We start from the raw sequence: 23,089 nt of genomic DNA on the forward strand, positions 1-23,089 counted from the left end.
GTAGGTGGCAGCATAGATCTAGATTAAACCTATTCCTGTACAAGAAAAGCGTAGAGACAAATGCAGATCTCCTTTATATGCAGATATACACATACATTACTTCAACAACAATCTGCTTTGAGCTGTAATAGACGATCTTCAACCCCAAGAGTTTAATAAGCCTGACTTGGTTAGCTTTAGTTGTGTTTCTTGCTCTGTTCCTCTAGGCATATGACTCCAAATGGAACAAAGAAGCTAACAGCTGTGTGGTTCTCTCTCTACTCTCTCTCTCATCTCTCTCTCTCTGTAGGGGAATGCTACCTGATGGAGTGGTCTGACTGGAGCCCGTGTCTGAGTGTGTGTGCCAAAGGGGCCGGCGTGGACTTTGGCTCTGTCCAGGTGCGCTCACGAGCCGTCATGGCCCAGGAGCCCGAGAACGTCCAGCTGTGTCCTGACCAGGATTGGGAGTCCCGACCCTGTACTGGTGAGACTGGGAAAACAGGGTTGTATTCATTAGGGCACACGAGCAACGGAAGATGAAAATGTATGTTATTTTTTTTATTGGACAACTAAGGTAGTCCCTTCCCGCTTCAGTCCGTTTTCTTCCATTTGGTGCCTAATGAATACAACCCAGGTTTTATGTTTTCACCGAAGTCAAATAACATTCCCCATGAGGAATTTATTTTACCAGGTCAAAATAAGGCAAAACAAATTTCTCATGTTTTTATACAGTGGTCCCTCAGGCATTTTATTCATGGGTTGAACTAGACTAGAGCATACAGTGTTATGTGAATCCCCAACCCCCCACTACGTTCCCCTGGGCTCTGGCTGGGGAGTCCCTCATTTTCTCACACACTGCTGCGGCCGCCCCACGGCAGCCGTCGCTGGGATGACCTGGTTTATAAGCATCACTATGGGCCCATGAGGGAGAGGGGATGGGGTGGCCCAGCGCTCTTTAAGGAGAAGAAGGGGAGACACGGGGAGATGGAGCGAGACATGGGATGGAGAGGAAAAACAGGAGAGAGAGGAGTGAAAGAGAGAGAGGGGAGAGGTAGAAGAAGCAATATAGGGAATAGAGAGAGGGAGGGGGAGAAAGAAATAAACAGCCCAGATCATTATACCCTGACAGATGATAAAAAAATCTATTGTATTGATTGTAGCGATGATACTGTAGCCAGCGAGCACTGAGAGAAAAATCTAAATGTTTTAGTTAGATTGCTCATTTACGATAGAGTTGAACAGGTTGTGCAGGTGATTAGTTACAGAGGGCTCCCTAAAGACTATGCGTCACTTGGAGCACAGATGGAGATATTGATAAAACATTAACAGCGTTCAAGCTACGCCATCTAGCAAAAGCCTGAGCCTTTCATCCAGAATGTAAAAATCGAACCACACCCCTCTGTTCAATTAAGTTCCGTTTAATTCAGCAGAACTGATCTGAATTAAATTTGCCTCTGTTCTGTACCTGGCTTAATGGCTCGTCGATATCATTATGTCTTGTGCTCTTACAGATGGGGAGTGTTTTGAGTACAAGTGGATGAGCAGCACGTGGTCAGGCTCCTCTCGCGTCACCTGGTGTCAGCGCTCTGATGGACTCAACGTCACAGGTAGGCACTACTAAACCTTCAATGGTGCCTTAATGCACTTCTTTCCATATGCCTTATTAGAGTTGACATCAAAGCCTAAAGATCTGACCAATCACATGCCATCTGATCCTTCTTTGGTGACCTTTGACCTACAGGAGGATGCCCCCCTATCAATCCTCCAGGGAACGACAACAACTCCTGTGACCCGCCGTGTCAAATGCCAATGTCCTTCTGCACTGAGGTGAGTTGTTCACGGGTAGTCAATCTATGTTGAGTGAGAGTGGTTCAGATTAGGTTTGTGCTCTGAACGCATTGCACTTCAGTCCATTCTAGCATGGCCAGATAGTGACAAGCTGACAACCGTGGTTGTGTCTGAAAGCATTAATACCTGTCAAATCCTTGCTTCCGCCATCCTTGTCTCCTCAATTCCTTTCAAAGTGCATCAAAGGAGAGGATCCAAGGTCCCTCCCTCTGACCTCCTCCTCCAATTAGCTTTGAAAGGAATTGAGGAAACAAGGACAGAGGAAGCAAGGATTTGACAGATATTAGCATATTCAAACACAGCAGTGAACTGTATTTGTGTAACACTGCCCTCTTCAGGCTGACGTGTGTATGTGCGAGGAGGGATACACAGAGGTGATGTCCTCCAGTGGCCAGCTGGACCACTGCACCCCCATACCCATTCTGGAGATCCCCACAGCCGGGGACAAGAAGACTGACGTGAAGACCAGCCGTGCCATCAACCCCACCCTGCCTGCCACCATACAGCCTGGACGCACCTGGTACCTGCAACCCTTTGGATCAGGTGAACCAGCTATGTGACTAGCCTAGAAGTAGTGAACACACATTCAGTAACTTGCAGGTGCAGGGTACAAAAAGTAAACCCATGAAAATTAGATAGATGCTGCGGGGGCATTATTTCTTTACCACAGTAAATAGCTTTTACGGCTTTTGGTTTATTAAAGTTACATTTCTGCACACACTTCTGACAATAGTAGATATAGCAAGAATGTAAAGTGATGGGAGGACCAGTTTGGATCAGAGGAAAATGTTTCTCTGCTACTCTTTCATCATTGCTAAATAAGTGCATGAAATGAAAAGGAAGCACTTGACTGATGATTGGTTAGATGCTGCAGCAGGATTGTAGCCAATACAGGAGATACTATGTATTATGCTAATTTCTTGTCTGCTCTTAGCTAATATTAACTGCTTTAACATTTCTAAAGACCAAAATGCTTGGTTAACCCCATGGTGCTTTCTGGTTAGACTGCTGCATGTCACTGAGGCAGTAAGTGGAACTTGGGCTCTTACCATTTTCGACAGATTGAGACTGTCTAGACATGTCCTTCAAAGCACAACTCAGATCAACATTTACAAAGCCAGAAATGAATGGAATCTGGCATATGTTGCCTTGCATTGCTAATCTACAAAACGTGTCCATTTTGTAAATTGCGGAACTAAGTGGAAGGTCTGAAGACTTCTTTCAAAAGGATGCCATCATCAACCTTGTGTTCCTTCCAGAATCCAGTTCTGCTTGATGCGTGGGCAAAGTGCTTGACAAATGAATTGTTCTTCCCAATTCTGATTGTGTTACGGACACAGTCAGCCACGTAGCCATCTGAACTGACAGCTCTCCCTCCTCCACAGATGGCAAGCTGAAGATGTGGGTATATGGTGTAGCAGCGGGAGCCCTGGTACTGCTCATGTTCATAATGTCTATGATATACCTAGCTTGGTGAGTCCGCTCTGATCTTGTCCTTTTTTACTCATCCATTCCTTCATCATTCATTAAAAATCCCGGTAGTGATTTTTTTGGGGGGGTCCGATTAGATTTTGAACATTTTCATTTAGTCGTTAGTCGGTTCACCCCCCCCATCTTTTTGGTTTATTTATTGTTTTGTTGTTGTTTGTTTTGTTTTCTTCATGCCATCTGTCGCCAGCAGCAGTTACAGTGTCCTCCGCCGCCGTCTTCAGGCCACTGAGTCCAACGCCAATGGGACGGTGGTCTGGATGGGTCAAAATGCACATGAGTTGACTTATACCTGCCCCGATTGCCAAGAGTTGGGCCAAAGCAGTAGCCAAAGCAGTGGCCAAAGCAGCGGCCAAAGCAGCGGCCAAGGCAGCGGCCAAGGCAGCGGCTAAAGAGGGAAAAGAGGCAGTCCTACGAGTAGCTGCAGTGCCAATCGTTGACCTCTGACCTGTGACCCCTCCACCAGTGTCAAATGACATGTCCCACTTGACCAGCTGCGTGAAGTCCCAGGAAATCACCTTCTATGGGTCCCTCATACTGTAGGTGGTAGGCTCCGGATAGAACCTGGTCGTAAGTAGGCTTCCGACTTTAGGATGAGCTTACCTTCACCAAATAATTAACCTAAACCATTAGGGCAGTGGTCTCCAGACCCTAACACACCCAATTACTAATCAACATCTCAAGATGAAGATTAGTTAACTCAGAAGTGTTAGTTTTGGCCTGGAACAAAATCTGTGACCAGGCTTAGTGACAACTAATGTGACCACCATTGACTTATTCAACCCCTATTAAGACAAATTCTGGCCTTTTCCTGTAGAAGTATTTGTTTTCTTGAACGTAAAATCGCACAATGATGATGTCATACTGCCCTCTGGTGGCCATGACAGATAGCTACTATATTTTAGAGCAGGAGCAACATTCCCCTGCTTTTATCAAATCCCCTCTGCCATCTCATCCCTGTTTATCCTCTATTTACCATACATTGTCACACACATTTATTATGTTGCTCACGTTTGTTATGCACGGAACACCAATTGTTGAGGATGATCACGTTCACGTTACCATCAAGAAATGTGGGCAAATGCAGTAGAAGTAAGTGTTTACACATGCATCTTTTGAGGCATTAACGATTGCAGGACAACAATAGTGCTTTTCTTTTCCTCGGATGGTGATGTTTGCTAAATAGCTCTGTAATATTCTTGCACTGTCAGAGCCAATACAAAAGGTACTTCATAGCTCAGAGCCATGGAAGTCAAGTGAAGCATGACCACAGATATTAATGCAAATTAACATACTAATACCTTTTAACTTGCTTTTTATCTTTTTGATATGCCCATGTCTTCCGAAATGTCCATTTTATAGAGTTGTCATTCATTTGGAACAATCGCAGCGATATGTTAGAACTGACATTATAGTATTAGCCACTTTCTAGTGCTGGTGGTGTTTTACTTGCACTGTAGTGTACAGATTATAAAGCAGGGTAGTAACATGTTGTCTACTCTTCCTCTTAGCAAAAAGCCAAAGAAACCAAAGAGACAGAGGCAAATGAACAACCGATTGAAACCTCTCACCCTAGCCTATGATGGGGACGCTGACATGTAGGACTCTGGGATAGCCTAGTCCTCCAGAGACCTGCCACACCTGCCGTAAAAACAAAGAGACATATCCCATCATAGGAAGGACAGAGATGTTTTCATCTGCAGATCAGAAGAAGAAGACCAACGGCCATCTTGAATCCATTTTGGGTCCTCATGAGTTAAATGGAGATTGGAATTGAGGAAACATTTCTCCACTTAGACATATTTGGGTTCAGTCCATTTCAAGCAGCAGTTCTCCTTTTCCATTTTCTTTTGTGATATTTCCTTAAACAAAAGCCTTCACAGCCTCCACTCACTACGAGGAAAATGCCTTTTTATGTTTGCCCTTTTTTGCTTTCAAATGGAAGGGCTGCTGCGAAGAGACAAACTTTTCTGTCTTTGAACACAAACAGCACAAGCTCATTTCTTTGCCGTGTTTTTCTGCTTGTCACTGAAACGTTGAGTAGCTGGAGGCTTAGGATGCACTGACGGTTCGCACGTTGCCAAAAGTCACTGCAGGGAAGGGGAGAAAATCTCCATGAAAAGGCTTGGATTCATTTCCTTTCTGGAGTTTGACTGAAATCTCCTTCTTCGGTCGCAAACAAAGAGATACTTTTGGTTTCCGGTTGATTCCTAGACAGAGGCCTATCTTGAAGGATAAACATATACAGACAGAGAACACAAGATGAGAAACAATCCCTGGTTACTGGATCTATTGCCTGTCTCCCTTTTGCTTTGTTTCAGGCACTATTATTGCACTATATTAGTGCAGCATGATATGCACATGATGAGTTATACGTTGTATTGCCATAGAACATTGCCTCTCTTAAGACACAACCATATGCAGTTGGAAACAAAATGTGAAAATAATAGGCATTTTCAAGGCCATGGATACATGATAACTGCAGATGATGTCCACATTCTATAACACAGGGGGTGTGAATCAATAGTAAATATGTATAGATTTTATTTTGTCACAACTCTTTTTGTTTTTGGTCCAGTATCTTTTGTGGTCTATATACTGTAGTTTGTTTGGTATTGTCCCTCTCTATTCCCGAATGAAATCGAATAGACTACTTAAATGAGGACCATTGATTTTGTTCTTGCTTACAATGACATATTTCCAATGGTTTAAATGTTCTAAATATGAAACATAGCCCATATGTACATGGAAGATAAATGGGTAAATGGATTTTCTTATTTTTTAGAACTTGTTTCGCAAAAAAACAAAACCCTTCTAAAGCTAAAACGATGTGTGTGACTACTATTGTATTTTTTATCTCATTTCTAATGTCACGCAACCCTAACTTCTGCCTTATTGTCAATAATCAGCTTTCTACAGTACCATATACATTCATGAAACCAACATATTTAATAATGGGTGCAGCACAGGTTTAAACTGTATGTCAGGTTTAAACTTGATTCATGGGATGAAGGACTGATGAATTTGGTGATTGATGAATTTAGATAGAAGTTAAACAGTACCATTTTCTAGGACAAAAGGCTCTAGGAACACGACAGTGGTTTTCAGTTTTGACTTCAGACTATTTAAATGTCCTTTTTCACAATGACCCATATCATAGGTGCCCTTAGACATATGATAATGATGCAGTTCGTTCTCTCGGCGTACAATATCACATCATATATTCTGTATATATCGAGGTCCATCTAAGCAGCCTTCATTACAGTATATGAATACAGAGGCAATATGACGCCGCTGTTCTACAGTGGCAGAATTCGACCGGTCTGCCTGATCGCTAGAAGAGCAGCTGATGAGGAGAATGTTTACTTTTTTGTCAGTTTTCCTTTTAAATAATAACATTTTTGAATTTTTGGAGAGAAAAAAAAGATCAACATATATGTACGTTTATTTTGTATTGCACACAAATGTTTAGTTTGAATATTGCAAAGTGGGTGTATGATATTACTGATGCTGGTTCTCTTGAGGCAAGTTGTGTGTTGTACAAAAAGATAAGACTCCGTCATTTTGTAGAGATTGTATCGGAAGTATTACTAAAAATAAATGAAGAAAGTGTTATAAACATACTGTTACAGTGAAAATGTTGATTGATGCATTTCTAGTGTACTGTCATTATGTTAGATGTACCACTAGATGTCTCTCTAGACACAAATGAAAAGTTATATTGCAAGGCTCTCTTGAAGTCTCTTCTTTCCCTCTATCTCTCTTTCTAGCCCCTCTCTCTCTATCCCTCTTCCTGCCTCTCTCTATCCCGCCCTCGCTCTTCAGTCTCTCTCTCTCTCTCTCTCTCTCTCTCTCTCTCTCTCTCTCTCTCTCTCTCTCTCTCTCTCTCTCTCTCTCTCTCTCTCTCTCTCTCTGCCTCTCTCTCACTCTTTCTCACCCCTCTCTCTCTCTCTCCCTCTTCCTGCCTCTCTCTATCCCTCTCTCTCTCTCTGCATCTTTCTCTCGCTCTATAAAACATCACATAACACTGACAATCAGACCTACAAGCACTACCATTCAGGCAACACCGCCACTAATCCCGCAACAAAGAACGTATCATTCACATCTTCCAATAGACAAAACATAGACAGAGCATTTGATTTTCAGCCCTCAGTCAATCTGAAGATTGATCCCTGCTATTTTCTCCAGGGTCTTTTTCGGGTTTCTCTTTGTCATTTATCTCTAGTTGTGGCATTTTTACATAGGCAATTAGATTTTTTTTCAAGAAAGGGTTTTGCGTACAGGTAGGCATGAAAAGTGAAGGTCTACCAAGAGGAATGAAGTCCACATGTTGGTGCGCTGTTCTCCTGTCACTCATTTCTATGGTAAGTTGAGTTTTTGTTGTCAATTATCTAGTCAAAATGTAATTTTCTCTCTTTTGAAATCTTTTGTTCAAAGCTACCAGCTAAATGTACAGATGTTGCCTGTGCCATAGCATTTTTCCAAAGACTTCTTTACTCACAAGTGTTTGGTTAATGTATATGCTGCATATATATTTTGAGTGTACTTTTCAGCACATTGGAGAGCACCAGTCTTTGCTTTTACTCTTAAAGGGAAATGTCACCCTTTTTCAACTTCCTATTCATCATCTCCAGCACCACCTCAACATCAACATATGTGAAAATGGCGCGTTTCTATGTTTTGTAGTAAAAAAGATATAGGAAGATAAGTCTTTCCAATGACATCAACCAATTAGTAGACAATTAGCGGGCAATGCATACTAATAATTGGTTAAAATCACACGATGCACACCGATAATGTCATTGAAAACACTTATCTTCCTCTATCTTTTTTTACTACAAAACATAGAAACGCGCCATTTTCACATATGTTGATGTTGGGGTGGTGCTGGAGATGATGAATATGAAGGAGAACAATTGTGAAATTTCCCTTTACATCTTTACTTACTCATCTATTGTTTTAGTAGATGTACTATTGTGTTGTGTGCAGAGGGAAACATTTTGTCATTCACATTCCGATTTGTTGTAGATCTAAATTGAATCAATCGACTCAGATGAATCTCCCATTTGAGTCACTCAATTCAGTTGAAAAGTAATAACGCTTGACATTTCACCTTTTGATAAGCTTGACATAATATCTTCGTTGTTATGCCATCACAGTTTCTGACATCCCAATTGTGTTAATCTTCTGGTACGTAGTAACCCTGCATGAGGTAAATCTGTCAACAGACAAGCAAGAGAAACAGGCCCAATTGTTTCTTACACATTATTTGAACTTAATCCCACAAAGTTGACTAATCTTCAATAGTTACCTTGGGTTATCGGCACTTCATTTGCATAGTGATTGAAATAAGTTAATTATTAATAATTATTTATACAATTCCCATTATCGAATTGAATTCGCAGTCTTGAAAATTATAAACTCAATTTCACACTTCACTAGGCTCACTAATCATTTTATCCCTTGAACTAAGGAAGCCTTTCCTTTTTTTAAGGAACATTTTTATTCAGTGGATTATGATGCAATTATATTAAACTAATACTATATTACTGTAAAATGTCACTACAGTACTGTAAACATGAAATGTTGGATGTACAGAAAGTGTTTACTCTCAATTGTACCACTTGATGGGAATGTTTTTCCAGGCTTCGCCTCCAAATTGCTTCGCCATGCTTTAATGGGGTGCTCATAATTGTTTCGTGCTCGGCGCATCCTAAGCTCAAGCCTCGAGCTCCTTCGACAGATTGACAGACCCATGGGAACCTCGCAAACTTATTTTGGACGCCTTTGAACCAACTCGTGTGTGAAATAATGTGATTATGTGTTTATCCTCTGGGTGAGTTGGAGAAAATAGTGGCTATTTTTTTGTTGCCACGGTAATACCCTCAATCCAACTGCTGACCGTTTTCATCCTCTACAGAACTCATGGCGATAATACTGCCCTGTGTTTGCAACGTTTGATAGTCTACCATTCTATTTCACACCTATTTGAGATGTCTTGAGATGCCTCACTCTAAAGCCCATGATCTTTGACCCCCTCAGGTAACAGTGGGGGTAACATGGAGACCGAGCTTTCTGGTGATTTCACTTTGATCTCTGTTCATCTCTGAGAATGCTATAGCTGATCCATGAAAACACCAGAGAAAGAAAATCCTACATTTTCCAAGATCAATTTGGATATCAGCACAACCAAACGATCCCCTAAAGGAGTGATGGCCAGCTCCCCCAGGAGAGCTACTGATTAGCATAATCAAGTGTTAGATTAGGGCTAGAACAAAACCCTGCAGGGAGTAGCTCTCCAGGAGAAGAGTAGGCCACATCTGGCCAAAAACATATCCCTGGAGATGTGTACAGTCTTACTGCGCTTAGATCCAATTCCGTTCTGCTCACTGAGCGATGGAATCATGTCCCTGCGGACTCACAGATTCTGAATGGTTCTGATTGACCAGTGCTGTAAGGTGCTCTCTGAGATTAATTTTGTTATGTATGGTAGCTGAGAGTTGAAAGGGAAGTATGTCATGTCAGTGAAGATCCTTTATATGCTAAATACAATGGGTGGATTGGCCATGATTCTTGGATTCATGTAGATTCATCAACATGGTGCAATTTTGTTCCACTATAACACCAAATACTGAGACAAGCTATGGTCACAACTCCAAACCACCCAAACAAGATGGACGACATTGTCGCTTTGAATAGGAATAGAGATAGCCGGTTCCAACCATTCCAGCTCTAATGACTGTTTAACCGGGAGTGCCGGCTAATCGCAGCACCCAGAATTCACTCAATTTAGTTGCTAAAATTGTAACAGTCTGTCGGAAGAGACAAGTATCCCCCCCCCCACCCCCCCAGCTCCAGCTGCAGTACCATTTCAGTGAATGAAAGCTCACACATTTTTAATAGTCTAGGTGTTTTTTAGCTACCTAGGTTGTCTTATCAGAACAAGACATTTTTGCTATATTGGGGTTTTAACCTATAGCATATCCTCCTTATCACAAGTGAAGCTACTGTACAGTACCAGACTGTATCTTCCTCTCTCTAGGGAAAGGATTCCTTAACAGGAAGAGATAACATTCAGGTACATCCATCTACTGTGTATACCACATTATGTCTATGGGTGTTTTCAATAGGACTCAGTAGGGTATTTAACAGGGTATGTCCTCCATGATAAAATCATCCCAGTATTTGTGTAATCAGGGGCAGGAATTCTGGTTTGTTTGAGGCCACAGGTGAGATTTAGAACTGTCTGATGAGCAGTGCCTCAAACTTATCAAATTCACCCCATTTATAGCTGTTGGTGACAACCTGTTTCTCCACCTCCATTTAACACCGGCGGAAAAAAGAATACTTTTCTGCCTTCTCTGTTTCACATGCTCTCAAACAGAGCGAGGTAATCTTGGCCTTTCCTCTGTTTCCTCAGACAAGGCTGCCTTGATGTAAATGTTGGTTTAGTCAGGAGTGCCTTGATTTGCCTAATCTCTATGGTGTGGATTACAGGTTGGTTATAATCCGGGAATTGGGGTCTCTGCGAATGTGACACGGAGCCCTCTAATCCCGACCATGACAGTTTGCACAGGCTGTCAGGTGCTTCAGATGAAAGCTAATTGCATGTCAGTGTTGAACCCAGTATAATAACCGTCATGACAAGCCGGCAAGGACCAAGCTAGCTCTCAAGAAACATTTTGAAATTGAATTGTGCATATGATTGCTTAGGAGAAACATGTCTGAATCAACTAAATGGGATATATGTTGTGAGATCCTTAAAGGGAAAAGAAAATATTTTATTTTCCAGGTCGCCCTCGCAAAATATGCTTTTAACCTTGAGTCTTTCCTAGTTAAATAAAGGTTAAACGAGGGGAAAAAATGGTTGGCAGTCCTTCCAAGTAGGGGGAATCCATTGAGATTGAGCTTCAGTCATTTAGCAGCACAGGTAATTACAGCTATATGAAAGCTATATTTCATTTGGTCATTGGAGAGCCCACTGCTAATGAATCAGGAAAGAGAAAGCCTTGGGAAATAAATTGGTCTTATTTGAATGATGGTTCATACTTCCTATTCAATGAAACTGAACCACTCAACCTTCCCTATTTATTTTCAGATGGAGAACGCAAATGTATAAGTTTAAGGACATTGCAGTGACATTTTCTTAGTGCAAAGAAATACCATAAACATCATTATATTCTCGCAGTGTGATTTAATTTAAAACTTTTCTTCAACAATGTGCGTTATAATGAGGCGATTATTTAACCAGAGTTTACTAAAGTGAGCAATACATAAATAGTGCCCCCTTTATAACACATTGTTGAAGAAAAATGTCTAATTAAATCAAGTTGGCAGATTTATAATTAGGTTTTTGCACAATTATTTTGCACTGTTCATGGATATGAAGTCAAATTTGGCCCAAAACAAAGATGAGATTGAAATTCGGCTTGAGCACCAAAAATAAGAAGATTTAATATTTTTCAAATGAAGTATTCTATGTCCAAATCCAACATGCATTTGCACTATAACTGTTGCAATATACAGACTACCCTACCGCAATATCATCCTGTGAACTTTGTGAAAGAGAGAAGACCTTATTCTCCTAGTATTGATCTGAGGTAAAGGTACAACATGTAAGACTTTGCCCAGATAGATCTGCTGTCACGTTCCACAGATGGGGTTAGGCCATCACTGTCACCATTTTTCGTGAAGTGCAGTGGGAATCTTAGCCCTGTCATCTGTATTATTATGAGGGCCGGAGTAAAGGAATCATCAATCAACCGTTCAGGGTACATTCAGCGGGTCATAGTCTGGTGTTGCGTCACGTCTGTAGGCTACTGAATAAACGCTTCAGTCATCTATATGTATGGCAGGATTGGAATGTCCTTACTCTTGATAAAAGACACTGTTCATATAAGGCAATTGTGTAATGCACTGAATGTGTCTCATATTCTTTCTATATCCATTAGTCACGACCTTCAGCATCACTGAATTTCAAATGGGTATTGACTTTATTGCCATTTCAGACCTACAGTTCATGTATGATCTATTGGTATAAAACAAAACAATGGCATATCAAGGACATATCACTTTTTATCCTACACAGCAGGCTTATTAATGGTTTAAGCCATTCACGGCATGCCTGTTGTGTTTCATCATTGAAATAGGATTGTATTGTCTCTTTGTTTTCCACAGGTTACAAGCGCCCATTCATCTGCTTCTGGAAGTTCAGACGTTCTGAAGTCAGAGAGCCCAAAGTCAAGAGCTAAGGACCTCTGGACAACAGACACCAGCAAGGACTTATCCATCAGTCGCCGGCTCTCCCAGACCTTTTATGACAAGAACCTGTCTGGCCTGGATCTGAACTATGACAAGTTGGAACCGTACTCTAAACAGGAGCTCTGGGACTGGCTCCACAACACCTCTAGCCTTCATGACCCCCGCTCCCGATCCAAGAGGAGACCCATCGTCAAGACAGGAAAGTTCAAGAAGATGTTCGGCTGGGGCGACTTCCACTCCAACATCAAGACAGTGAAGTTCAACCTGCTGATCACCGGGAAGATCGTAGACCACGGCAATGGCACGTTCAGCGTCTACTTCCGCCACAACGCGACGGGCCAGGGCAACGTGTCGGTGGGTCTGGTGCCGCCCACAAAGGCCGTGGAGTTCCAGCTGCAGCAGTCGACGGTCCTCGAGCCCAAAGACACCAGGCTGTTCAACTGCAGGGTGGAGTACGAGAAGGTGGAGAAGGGCACCAGGAAGTCGCTGTGTTCCCACGACCCCTCGCAGAGCTGCCCTCAGGAGCAGACCCAGAGCCATGTGTCCTGGCTGTGCTCCAAGCCCTTCAAAGTCATCTGCATCTACATCTCCTTCTACAGCACCGATTACAAGCTGGTGCAGAAAGTGTGTCCGGATTACAACTACCACAGCGATACTCCCTACCTCCCCACCGGGTGATTGGCTGAGCGGCTATGGGAAAGGAACAGAGACAGACAGGGCATTCGCTCCTGAGAGGTGTCAGTTGATTTGAGCTAGGCTGGCACGGCCCTCAATAGAACAGGGGGGGATGCTTTACTGTCGGAACAGAACTGTTAAAAGGTATTATTAAAGCTAATGCTTCCCTGCTGCTTGTGAGATCGCTACACTGAACAGACCTTCCCTATGGCTATTGTACAAGCATTTAGGACGCAACATTTCCTGGCTTGGCATACTTTTTCCTCATGTATTTTGACCCTCTATAGTAGCTATAAGAAAGTACTCAGCCGGAGCCCTCGCTGAAGATGTGTCATTATGTAAATAATAACTGATAAAGCCCACTTTATTCTGTTAGATACTGTTTCGCTCTTCTAATTGAACTCTGTGTGTTGATGGAATAGCATTTTTCATTTTCTCTCATTGTCCATTTCTGTTTGTCACTGGTGATTGCAAAGCGGGAAATGAAATAGGTAGATGTCGACTTACTGTGAAGGAAAGTGTCAGAACGCATTAAGACGTGCCATCTATTTCGTTGCATGTTTGTATCTGTATGACAGCCAGAAATACAGATCCTTTCAAAATCATTTCTTTTTCAGTCTCAGTGAATTATTGAAACATCAACATCCCATTTAATAAGAGCAACTCTAAAAAAAAAATTCGTTTTTAAACATTTCCTAAAGATATACACTGAGTATACCTAACATTAGGAACACCTTCATAATATTGACTTGCACCCCCTTTTGCCTTCAGAACAACCTCAATTCATCAGGGCATGGACTCTACAAGGTGTCAATGCGTTCCACAGATATGCTGGCCCATGTTGACTCTAATGCTTCCCACAATTGTGTCAAGTTGGCTGGATTTCCTTTGGAGGGTGAACCATGCTTGATACAAACGGGAAATTGTTGAGTGTGAAAAACCCAGCAGCGCTGCAGTTCTTGACACCTGGCACCTATTACCATACCCCGTTCAAAGGCACTTAAATCGTTTGTCTTGCCCATTCACTCTCTGAATGGCACAAATTCACAATCCATGTCTCAATTGTTTCAAGGCTTAAAAATACTTCTTTAACCCGTCTCCTCCCCTTCATCTACACTGATTCAATGAGGAGTCATAGCTTTCACCTGGTCAGTCTATTTCATGGAAAGAGCAGGTGTTCTTAATGTGTTGTATGCTCAGTGTACATTGTTTTCGGGAGATGAAGGGAAAAAAATGCTAGCAATGGTTTTCAGCTCTGACATGGATGCCATGTTGATAGCAATCTCTTGCCATCAGTTATATCCTATCCGACACAAGTTAATGTGGAGTAAATCAGCTCAACGAAGGACTTTCATTCATTATGGATCTAAGTGTATTTCAATATTTAAAAAAATAACCATTTATGTTTGCCCCATGAGAAAAAACACAGTAAAGAGTCCCCACTCTGTTCGCTATAAAACATGAAAGCAGGAAGTTACAGCATAAAATGAGCTGCTTGCCAGAGGACATGTATTAAACTGCAGGGGCATCTCTCCACACATTATAACAACCACTTCTGACATCAATAACGCAAATTCTGGATGATGATGATGTAATAACACTATACGATAATGATACTGGATATTCGATTTGGCCATTAAGCTTTCATTATGCAAATGTGATGCTTGTAGCTGATTGTGAAACATCTCTGAGAACCATCACTGTGATTGTCATCCCTGTTTGAGAGAATAATGTCTGGGAATTACACTGATACACAACGGGAATAGAAGTCCTTTATGAGGTTGATAGGCACCTTGAGGTGTAGTTCTTTATGCGGTTTGCATTGTACATCTAACCAGTCAACTACTACCGGGTCTTTTAGTACTGTACTCTTGCACACAGACTCATTTGTTGTTGACACGACTGAAAAAGTGGAATGGAAGATTTGACAAGGTACTTCATAAGAAATAGGGTTTGTTTCCTGTGAAGAGAGGGGCCTATGTGATAAGAGAGTGTGAACAGGGGATTTATGATGTGAATGAACAAAGCTGACAGAAATAAGCATTAACATTTGACTCGTAAATTGAGAGCAGTTATCTGTCATCATGGCTACTGGATGACAAATGTTTCAGATTATTTTATTTGAGTGGGTCTTCCATTTTTATAACGTGCCATTTTCTGTATAAGATCAGTTAAATATGTTGCCAAACTGGACACTCTTGTCTTCATTTTGTGGAATACACTATATTGTACTTGAGTTATGGCTAATTATTATTTCTTTGAAATATATGTATGAATTCAATTGCACTCTTTTAGATGGGCCATGTCCGATAGTTGCGCTTGGTTCTGAGTCTAAGCTCTATCTGGTACCATTTCTATGAATGAAACCCTCTACCTGTAATATACTACTGCATGATTAATGCAAGGCTTTTGATGAGTGAATTATCCCCACCTCAGATCCAGTCCGTTGGTGCCGTTGTCCTGGGCCATAGCCGTACACCAAGCCTCTGGTCTCCTCCTGCTCTCAGATACCGTCCTGATTAATGTGGTCTGGGGAACTGTCACAAATGGCAGATAGAATCAGGGGATTTCTCCTTCAGACTCCCAATGACACCCAGCAGCTGCAGGAGTAAACAGATGACTAACCACTGGCCTTTTGGCAGCCATTTGAGAGGAGGGGAGGAGGAGGAGACCTGTAAACATTGCCTTGACATTTAGGTGGATTAAAAAGTTATTGGGATCCGGCTCTCCTGGTGTCAGAGGTAGTTGGCTCCGTAATTCATTGTGTCTTGGTCTTTTTTCAAGAAGCTAAGCTAAAAGCCTGCTAAGTATCATGCTTGTTGCAGTCCTTCACTTACTGTATGTAGGGCTAGGTACACTTGGTTAGCCTAGCTCTTTATCTGATATGACATCTATATTAGTGACCAAATAGCATATCACTCATAAACAGATAATCAGATGGGATGTCAAATGACTTATCTGAGTATGTGCAATTGGCATCTAATTCCAGAGTAATTCATTAATGTAATTTCGTATCTTGTTATGTTATTGCAGAATTCATGTTATGTTTTGCTTTCAATCTGTGGTGTTAATTTCTGTGTGAAATGCTGACATATTAAAGCACTATCAGACAACGGCTTGTGGTTTTTGAATTACAAATGAACTGCTCTCGTCCAAACAGTATTACTATCCTGGAAATGAAAGCTCACTCATTGTGAATGTCTCATATCAGGTAAAACTAGAGAGAATTAATTAAACTTTGTCATTTTAATTGCTTCAATGACAGCTGTCCTTTGGTGATGGAGCTATCCTAATGCACATACTGTGGCTTGTCAATTACTTTCCCAGTGAACAGATTAAAAAGCCACAGAGGATAGGATCATTTCATTAGTCTGGATTAATGCCCCTGGGCAGAACTAGGTATGAACACTTCGCCCCTAAATATGCTGCAAAATGAACAATACTATTTAGCCCATATGAATAGAATGAATTGTGGCGACATCCAATTAAGTATACGCTCTATTAATCCTGTCAAACTGCCCGTGCAGCAATATTTGACATGCTAAACTTTTGTCACTCAGTTCCAGGCAAATTGTTGCCATTTGGTGAAGGACGTAATTCTATTCCACGTATAACTGTATGAAGAGCATTCATATTTGACATCATTTGAGTGCAATTGGACCCCCACATGAACATCTGTCTGTGCTACTCTCTGGAACAGTAGGCTTCTACACCTACAAATTCTCACATGATAGTCATTAAGACAGTTTCTGAAGCTATTTTTACATGCTCATGTTGTCAGCTGGTACACTTTTCAAACTCTGTATGGAAATTTCCAACAGCTTTCACTGTATCTCAAAGCAGGTCAACTATTACTCGACCTATTGTTTCAATAGAATAAAGAGAATCAAGCCATGGATCAAATGTTCCATAGAGGGCTATCTAAATGTGACTTGAGGAAGCATTTTCAATTGGTCATTTTGACCATATTAATCAAATTCACATTCTGATCATAGGGATAATGGCCCAATTTAGCGTAATAGTTGCACAGCTGGCTATGCACTATTATATTTACACATTACACTAAGTAGGGCTGAATTGTTCTGATGTAGCATCAAAAGTAAGTGTGAAATTGTGTGATCCAAAACAGACACCTAAGTAAGTATTGACGTTTTTAAGTTAAGGATCCATTGGCTCCTGTAAGTTACATGAGGCTTAAGCGGATTACATGCCTCTCACACATTCCTCTACCCATCGTCTGTGTTATCAAGCCCTCCAATCAGCAGGGACAATGTAGCTGTATTTCCCTGCTACCGTTATGCATTGCCAGCGAGAGGAGAAGAGGCTGAGCCCAGCTCCCTTGTCTGAGTATGTTTGGCCACATTTTAATTACAAGAAAAAAAACATATCTAAACATGTAAATAAAGGTAATTATGATTCATGACCAGCTGATGTATACAGTGCCATTTTTATTTTATTTTTTTGCTACTCTGCTGCTACCCCGCCTTGGATATTCTGGCAATGAAACAATCAGGGTCGGCATGTTTTTGAGCTGGGGGTTCATTTTCAATTGATTTATATCTCTAGAACCACTCCTCCTAACTCTACCGCTAAAGGTGAGATGGAAAGGCAGTGTTTGTGACAGAGATGGACTAGGTGCTACGCAGAGAGAGAGAGATGATGGACTTAAAAAAATGCATCACCATTAACTCAAGGCATAACCTTGAATGAGTCAAACTCTGTGCCAACACAGTAACGTGAATTCTGTCCTCAGTGCCACATAGCATGCCGAACAGTGTGGGGATGGAACTAGCCAGGCACTGGCATTAACAAATAGTACTTTACTTTCCCTGACAAAGGCTTATGCTATTTGTTGTACAGTGAAATTCAGAGAAACTATAAAAACAAGACTCGATTTCAATGTCATTCAGCCTATTAAAAGCAAATAGTATTGAGTAGTTTGAAAAATAAGAGGGCTTGTCACATCTGTTCCGAGAGTAACTGACAACAATTAACTGTTGATGCGTAGGGGATCCAAAATACAATATCCCAATCTAACCCTCCAAAATCAACTCTTGGTGAAACACACAACATACACATCACTGGTGGTCAGTGGCTGGGACTTGAAAGCCTGCTGAAAATGGGACCATATTGCAGTATAGTAAAGTGCATGGACAATTCCCATGAAGGGGAAGGGATTATGGATTTTGGCCTCTAAGCTGCCTGGATGCCCAGTGAGGGAGGATGTGTCTGTGCTACAGACTAATCTTCAAACACAAGCAGAAGAAGTGATGAATCATGACTTGGCACTGAGGAGTTCAGCTTGGAGTCTGGATCATGTTCTAGTGACAAACTGAGGAAAGGTAGAGAGAAACAGGCACTACTTTGTAACAAAGATGGGCAGAGAAGTTTAGGTTTTTAAAAAGTGGTTTAACTGGTCATCACTCTAGAGAGAAAGAAATGTTGGAAAAGCACTGGGTTTTGGCACAAAGCCTTTATCAGGTCTTCTCTCTCCATCTGTAAGAGTCGAGATACAAGGCTGGTAAAGTGAACATAATGCTTACAAGAATGTTCAGGAGAGTCTTGTGGTTAAGTGTGCTGTGTAAAATATGGACCTAGGTTTTTATACATCTCATTTGTATTGTTTTCATTTGGCATAAAGCCTAGGTCCACCATGATAAGGATGGAGAGTGGAATGGTGACTCCCTACCAATGGATTAATAAAAACGACCAATCTATACAAACAATCTAGAATTGTTTCCCATCAAATCCGGACATAGCTTTACTGTACAGCAGATACAGAGATAAGAGCAGTGCATTGTGGTTCTCAGTAAATGCCATGGTTCCTTATTATCAAGCTTAACTGCAGAGAGAAAAGTCAGTTGGGCAATTGTTAGTGATGTATCAGGGCAGGAAGTCCATTTGGGGGTCAAGGGATCTGGAGGAGTGGAAACCTCTCTAGTGACAAACAGCTTTTTTCATTTTCATGTTGACCCAGTGTACTGGGAAATAATACAGCGTTCATTGGTTGCAGAAACAAACCAGTTTGCTCAATTATTTGTTAATTGTGACATTTGCTAATGTAGCAGAGACTGTGAGAGGGTAGAGGGAAGTATTTTAACAAAGAACAAGACCGTGACAAGGAAGACACAAGATCTTAATGGGAGATTATCCTCAAGTGTGGGGACAGAAGCTGCAGTCGGAGAATGGCACTTGTCAGACAGAAAGAATCAATCAGTTAGGAAGCCTCCGGTCTGATTGAGATCTTCATAAATCGATAACCATTCTCTGAGAGTCTATCCTGATTGAATTCTTAAAAAAAAAAAAAACTCTTTTAAGATGCTCTATTTTCTTGTGTAGTTTAAGTAGAACCAATTGGTTTGATAAGATCCAGAACGTTGAGATAAGACCAGTTGGGGGAACAGATAGGGTGGAGGACATCAGTAAGTATGGAAATTATGGAGATAAAGATTAAAATGAGACACTACTAGATTAGCCCAAGCCTGGCCTCGAGCCCTCCAGTGAAGTCAGAGGTCAAGCTATGAACTTCTCAGAGAAAAGGGAAGTTTAAATTAAGTGGAAAGGAGACATATTATGATTTGTGTGAAGAGTATGACAGAGTAGCGCTTCAGGTAGATTTGGTTCTGTGTTCGTAGATTATACTTTGCATAGATTCACATAACACAACGTTTTTACATCTTTAATGAGAATGACCTCTTTACATAAAAGCAAATAAGTGATTAAACACATCTAATTGTTATAAATCCATTGATAATTTATTGATTGATTTTACTTGCCAGTTTAAAAAAAGACATATACTGTACACACAGTACATACAGTACATACAGTACATATTAAACACCTGACAGGGATACCACAACAAAAAGTTAATGAGTTCTTTCCATTGGGGTGGCGGGTAGCCTAGTGGTTAGAGCATTGGGCCAGTAACCGAAAGGTTGCTGAATCAAATCCCTGAGCTGACAAGGTAAGAATCTGTCTTTCTGCCCCTGAACAAGGCAGTTAACCCACAAGCTGTCATTGTAAACAAGAATTTGTTCTTGCCTAGTGAAATAAATTGTGGTCCCTTAAAGTGCATGGTGCTAAACATTACATACTCTATATACACACAAAGATGCATTAAAGAGATACACAACCATTCAAAAGGTTGGGGTCACTTAGAAACGTCCTTGTTTTTGAAAGAAAAGCAAATTTTTTGTCCATTAAAATAACATCAAATTGATCAGAAATACAGTGTAGACATTGTTAATATTGTAAATGACTATTGTAGCTGGAAACGGCTATGCAATTATGTTAGCACAGCTGAAAACTGTTGTTCTGATTAAAGAAGCAATACAACTGGCCTTCTTTAGACTAGTTGAGTATCTGGGGCATCAGCATTTGTGGGTTCGATTACAGGCTCAAAATGGAAACAAAGAATTTTCTTCTGAAACATGTCAGTCTATTCTTGTTCTGAGAAATGAAGGCTATTCCATGCGAGAAATTGCCAAGAAACTGAAGATCTCGTACAACGCTGTGTACTACTCCCTTCAAAGAACAGTGCAAACTGGCTCTAACCAGAATAGAAAGAGGAGTGGGAGGCCCCGGTGCACAACTGAGCAAGAGGACAAGTACATTAGAGTGTCTAGTTTGAGAAACAGACGCCTCACAAGTCTTCAACTGGCAGCTTCATTAAATAGTACCCGCAAAACACCAGTCTCAATGTCAACAGTGAAGAGGCTACTCTAGGGTGCTGGCCTTCTAGGCAGAGTTCCTCTGACTACTGTCTGTGTTTTTCTGCCCATCTTAATCTTTTAGTTTTATTGGCCAGTCTGAGATATGGCTTTTTCTTTGCAACTCTGCCTAGAAGGCCAGCATCCTGGAGTCCCCTCTTCAAGAATAGACTGACGAGTTTCAGAAGAAAGGTCTTTGTTTCTGGCCATTTTGAGCCTGTAATCGAACCCACAAATGCTGATGCTCCAGATACTCAACTAGTCTAAAGAAGGCCAGTTGTATTGCTTCTTTAATCAGAACAACAGTTTTCAGCTGTGCTAACATAATTGCAAAAGGGTTTTCTAATGATCAATTAGCCTTTTACAATTGTAAACTTGGATTAGCTAACACAACGTGCCATTGGAACACAGGAGTGATGGTTGCTTAGGATGGGCCTCTGTACGCCTATGTAGATATTCCATAAAAAATCTGCAGTTTCCAGCTACAATAGTCATTTACAATATTAACAATGTCTACACTGCATTTCTGATCAACTTGATGTTATTTTAATTGACAAAAAATGTGATTTTCTTTCAAAAACAAGGACATTTCTAAGTGACCCCAAACTTTTGAACGGTAGTTTACACACAATGAAAATGAAATGAAATCTATCTTTGTGTATATCTATATCTATGTAATCTATCTTTGTGTGTATCTATGTAATGCATCTTTGTGTGTATCTATATCAATGTAATCTATATCTATGTAATGTCTCTTTGTGTGTATCTATATCAAAGATAGATTACATAGATGTACAGTAGACACACACAAAGATACATTACATGGATATAGATGCACACAAATATACATTACATAGATACAGACATAAAAAAAGGTTATTTGGTTCAGTCATCAGCCTTTTGGTAGGCTCAGGATGTTGAAACTCACAATGAGGATTCAACAAACTGTTATTCATTGTATCTTTGCCATTGAATTGATGAGGCATCATCTCCATAATAGCATGCAATGCAAGGAACTATACTTGAACGGACTTCTGTCATGATGAGACAATCACATCTATTGGTCAGTGCTTCAATGGAAAGGGAGGGACATTTCTTTCTCCTTTCCTTGATGTTTTGCTGCCATCCCATGGTCGTAACTGTTACCACGTCATATATGCGCTGTATTTCCTTGATAGTCCATAGTCTGTTACTGTACAGTAGTATGCTGATGGAAACCATGTTATCGCAGTACAGATGTTGCCTCGTACAGATGTGTCTTTATTATGAAAACAGTGTGCGCTAGTAATTCAAAGACACATTCTGTTATAATTTGATTCTCTCACTCTCTCTCCCTTCTCTCTCTCACTCTCTCTCCCTTCTCTCTCTCACTCTCTCCATTCAATGGTTCTTCTTTATTGGTTATGTTTACATTGCCAGAGCAAGTTAAATAAACAATAAACATATGTGAGACAAAAAAAAATTACAAAATCAAAATTAAACGATTAGAAATGAACAGTAAAAATTGCACTCAAAATAATTTCTAAAAGATAAAGACATTTCAAGTGTTATATTATCAGTTATGTACAGTGTTTTTAACAATGTGCAAATAGTTGTAGTGCGAATAGTGGGGGAAGATAAATAAGTATTTACAATATTGTTTGTGCTCCACTAGTTGCCCTTTTCTTATGGCAACTGGCCACAATGCTTGCTGTTGTGATTGCACATTGCGATATTCCGCCTAATAGATATGGGATGTAAATTGTCCGGTGGTGATTTTTATGTATTGTTCAGCAGTCTAATGGCTTGGGGATATAAGCTGTTGAGGAGCCTTTTGGTCCTAGACTTGGCACTCCGGTACCGCTTGCCGTGCGGTAGCAGAGAAAACAGCCAAAACTTGGGTGACTGGAGTCTCTGACAATTTTATGGGCTTCCCTCTGACACCGCCTATTATATAGGTCCTGGATGGCAGGAAGCTTGGCCCCAGTGATGTACTGGGCCGTTCGCACTACCCTCTGTAGCACCTTATGGTCAGGTGCCAAGCAGTTGCCATACCAGGCGGTGATGCAACCGGTCAGGATGCTCTCGATGGTGCAGCTGTAGAACCTTTTGAGGATCTGGGGACCCATGCCAAATCTTTTCAGTCTCCT

General features: G+C 41.0%; 2 protein-coding genes across 3 annotated transcripts in view; both read left to right on the plus strand.

Annotated features, from left to right (window-relative positions):
- LOC129857463 (thrombospondin type-1 domain-containing protein 7A-like) overlaps positions 1-6,938 on the plus strand; it is a 104,227-nt gene extending 97,289 nt beyond the window's left edge. Inside the window, exons 23-28 of one of the 2 annotated variants that reach the window (XM_055925727.1) lie at positions 290-463; positions 1,491-1,586; positions 1,721-1,806; positions 2,166-2,370; positions 3,213-3,300; positions 4,827-6,938. In XM_055925727.1, the coding sequence (XP_055781702.1) occupies positions 290-463; positions 1,491-1,586; positions 1,721-1,806; positions 2,166-2,370; positions 3,213-3,300; positions 4,827-4,917 (740 nt within the window). In that variant the 3' untranslated portion in view covers positions 4,918-6,938. The remainder of the gene's footprint in view (positions 1-289; positions 464-1,490; positions 1,587-1,720; positions 1,807-2,165; positions 2,371-3,212; positions 3,301-4,826) is intronic. The other variant, XM_055925728.1, reaches the window with a different exon arrangement.
- Positions 6,939-7,216: 278 nt separating this feature from the next.
- Positions 7,217-16,364, plus strand: LOC129857464 (neurexophilin-1-like). Its single transcript, XM_055925729.1, has 2 exons — positions 7,217-7,679; positions 12,493-16,364. Exons 1-2 carry the CDS (start codon positions 7,605-7,607, stop codon positions 13,252-13,254), a joined length of 837 nt encoding a protein of 278 aa, XP_055781704.1. The 5' UTR covers positions 7,217-7,604; the 3' UTR covers positions 13,255-16,364.
- Positions 16,365-23,089: the final 6,725 nt, after the last annotated feature.

The sequence above is a fragment of the Salvelinus fontinalis genome, chromosome 6 (assembly GCF_029448725.1).
Source record: "Salvelinus fontinalis isolate EN_2023a chromosome 6, ASM2944872v1, whole genome shotgun sequence".
Lineage (NCBI taxonomy): Eukaryota > Metazoa > Chordata > Actinopteri > Salmoniformes > Salmonidae > Salvelinus > Salvelinus fontinalis.

Excerpts from the sequence above, each read along its gene's own strand:
- LOC129857464 (XM_055925729.1), top strand. The coding sequence starts at position 7,605 with ATGAAAAGTGAAGGTCTACCAAGAGGAATGAAGTCCACATGTTGGTGC. Across the intron at positions 7,680-12,492 it reads TCCTGTCACTCATTTCTATG|GTTACAAGCGCCCATTCATC; the intron begins GTAAGTTGAGTT and ends TGTTTTCCACAG.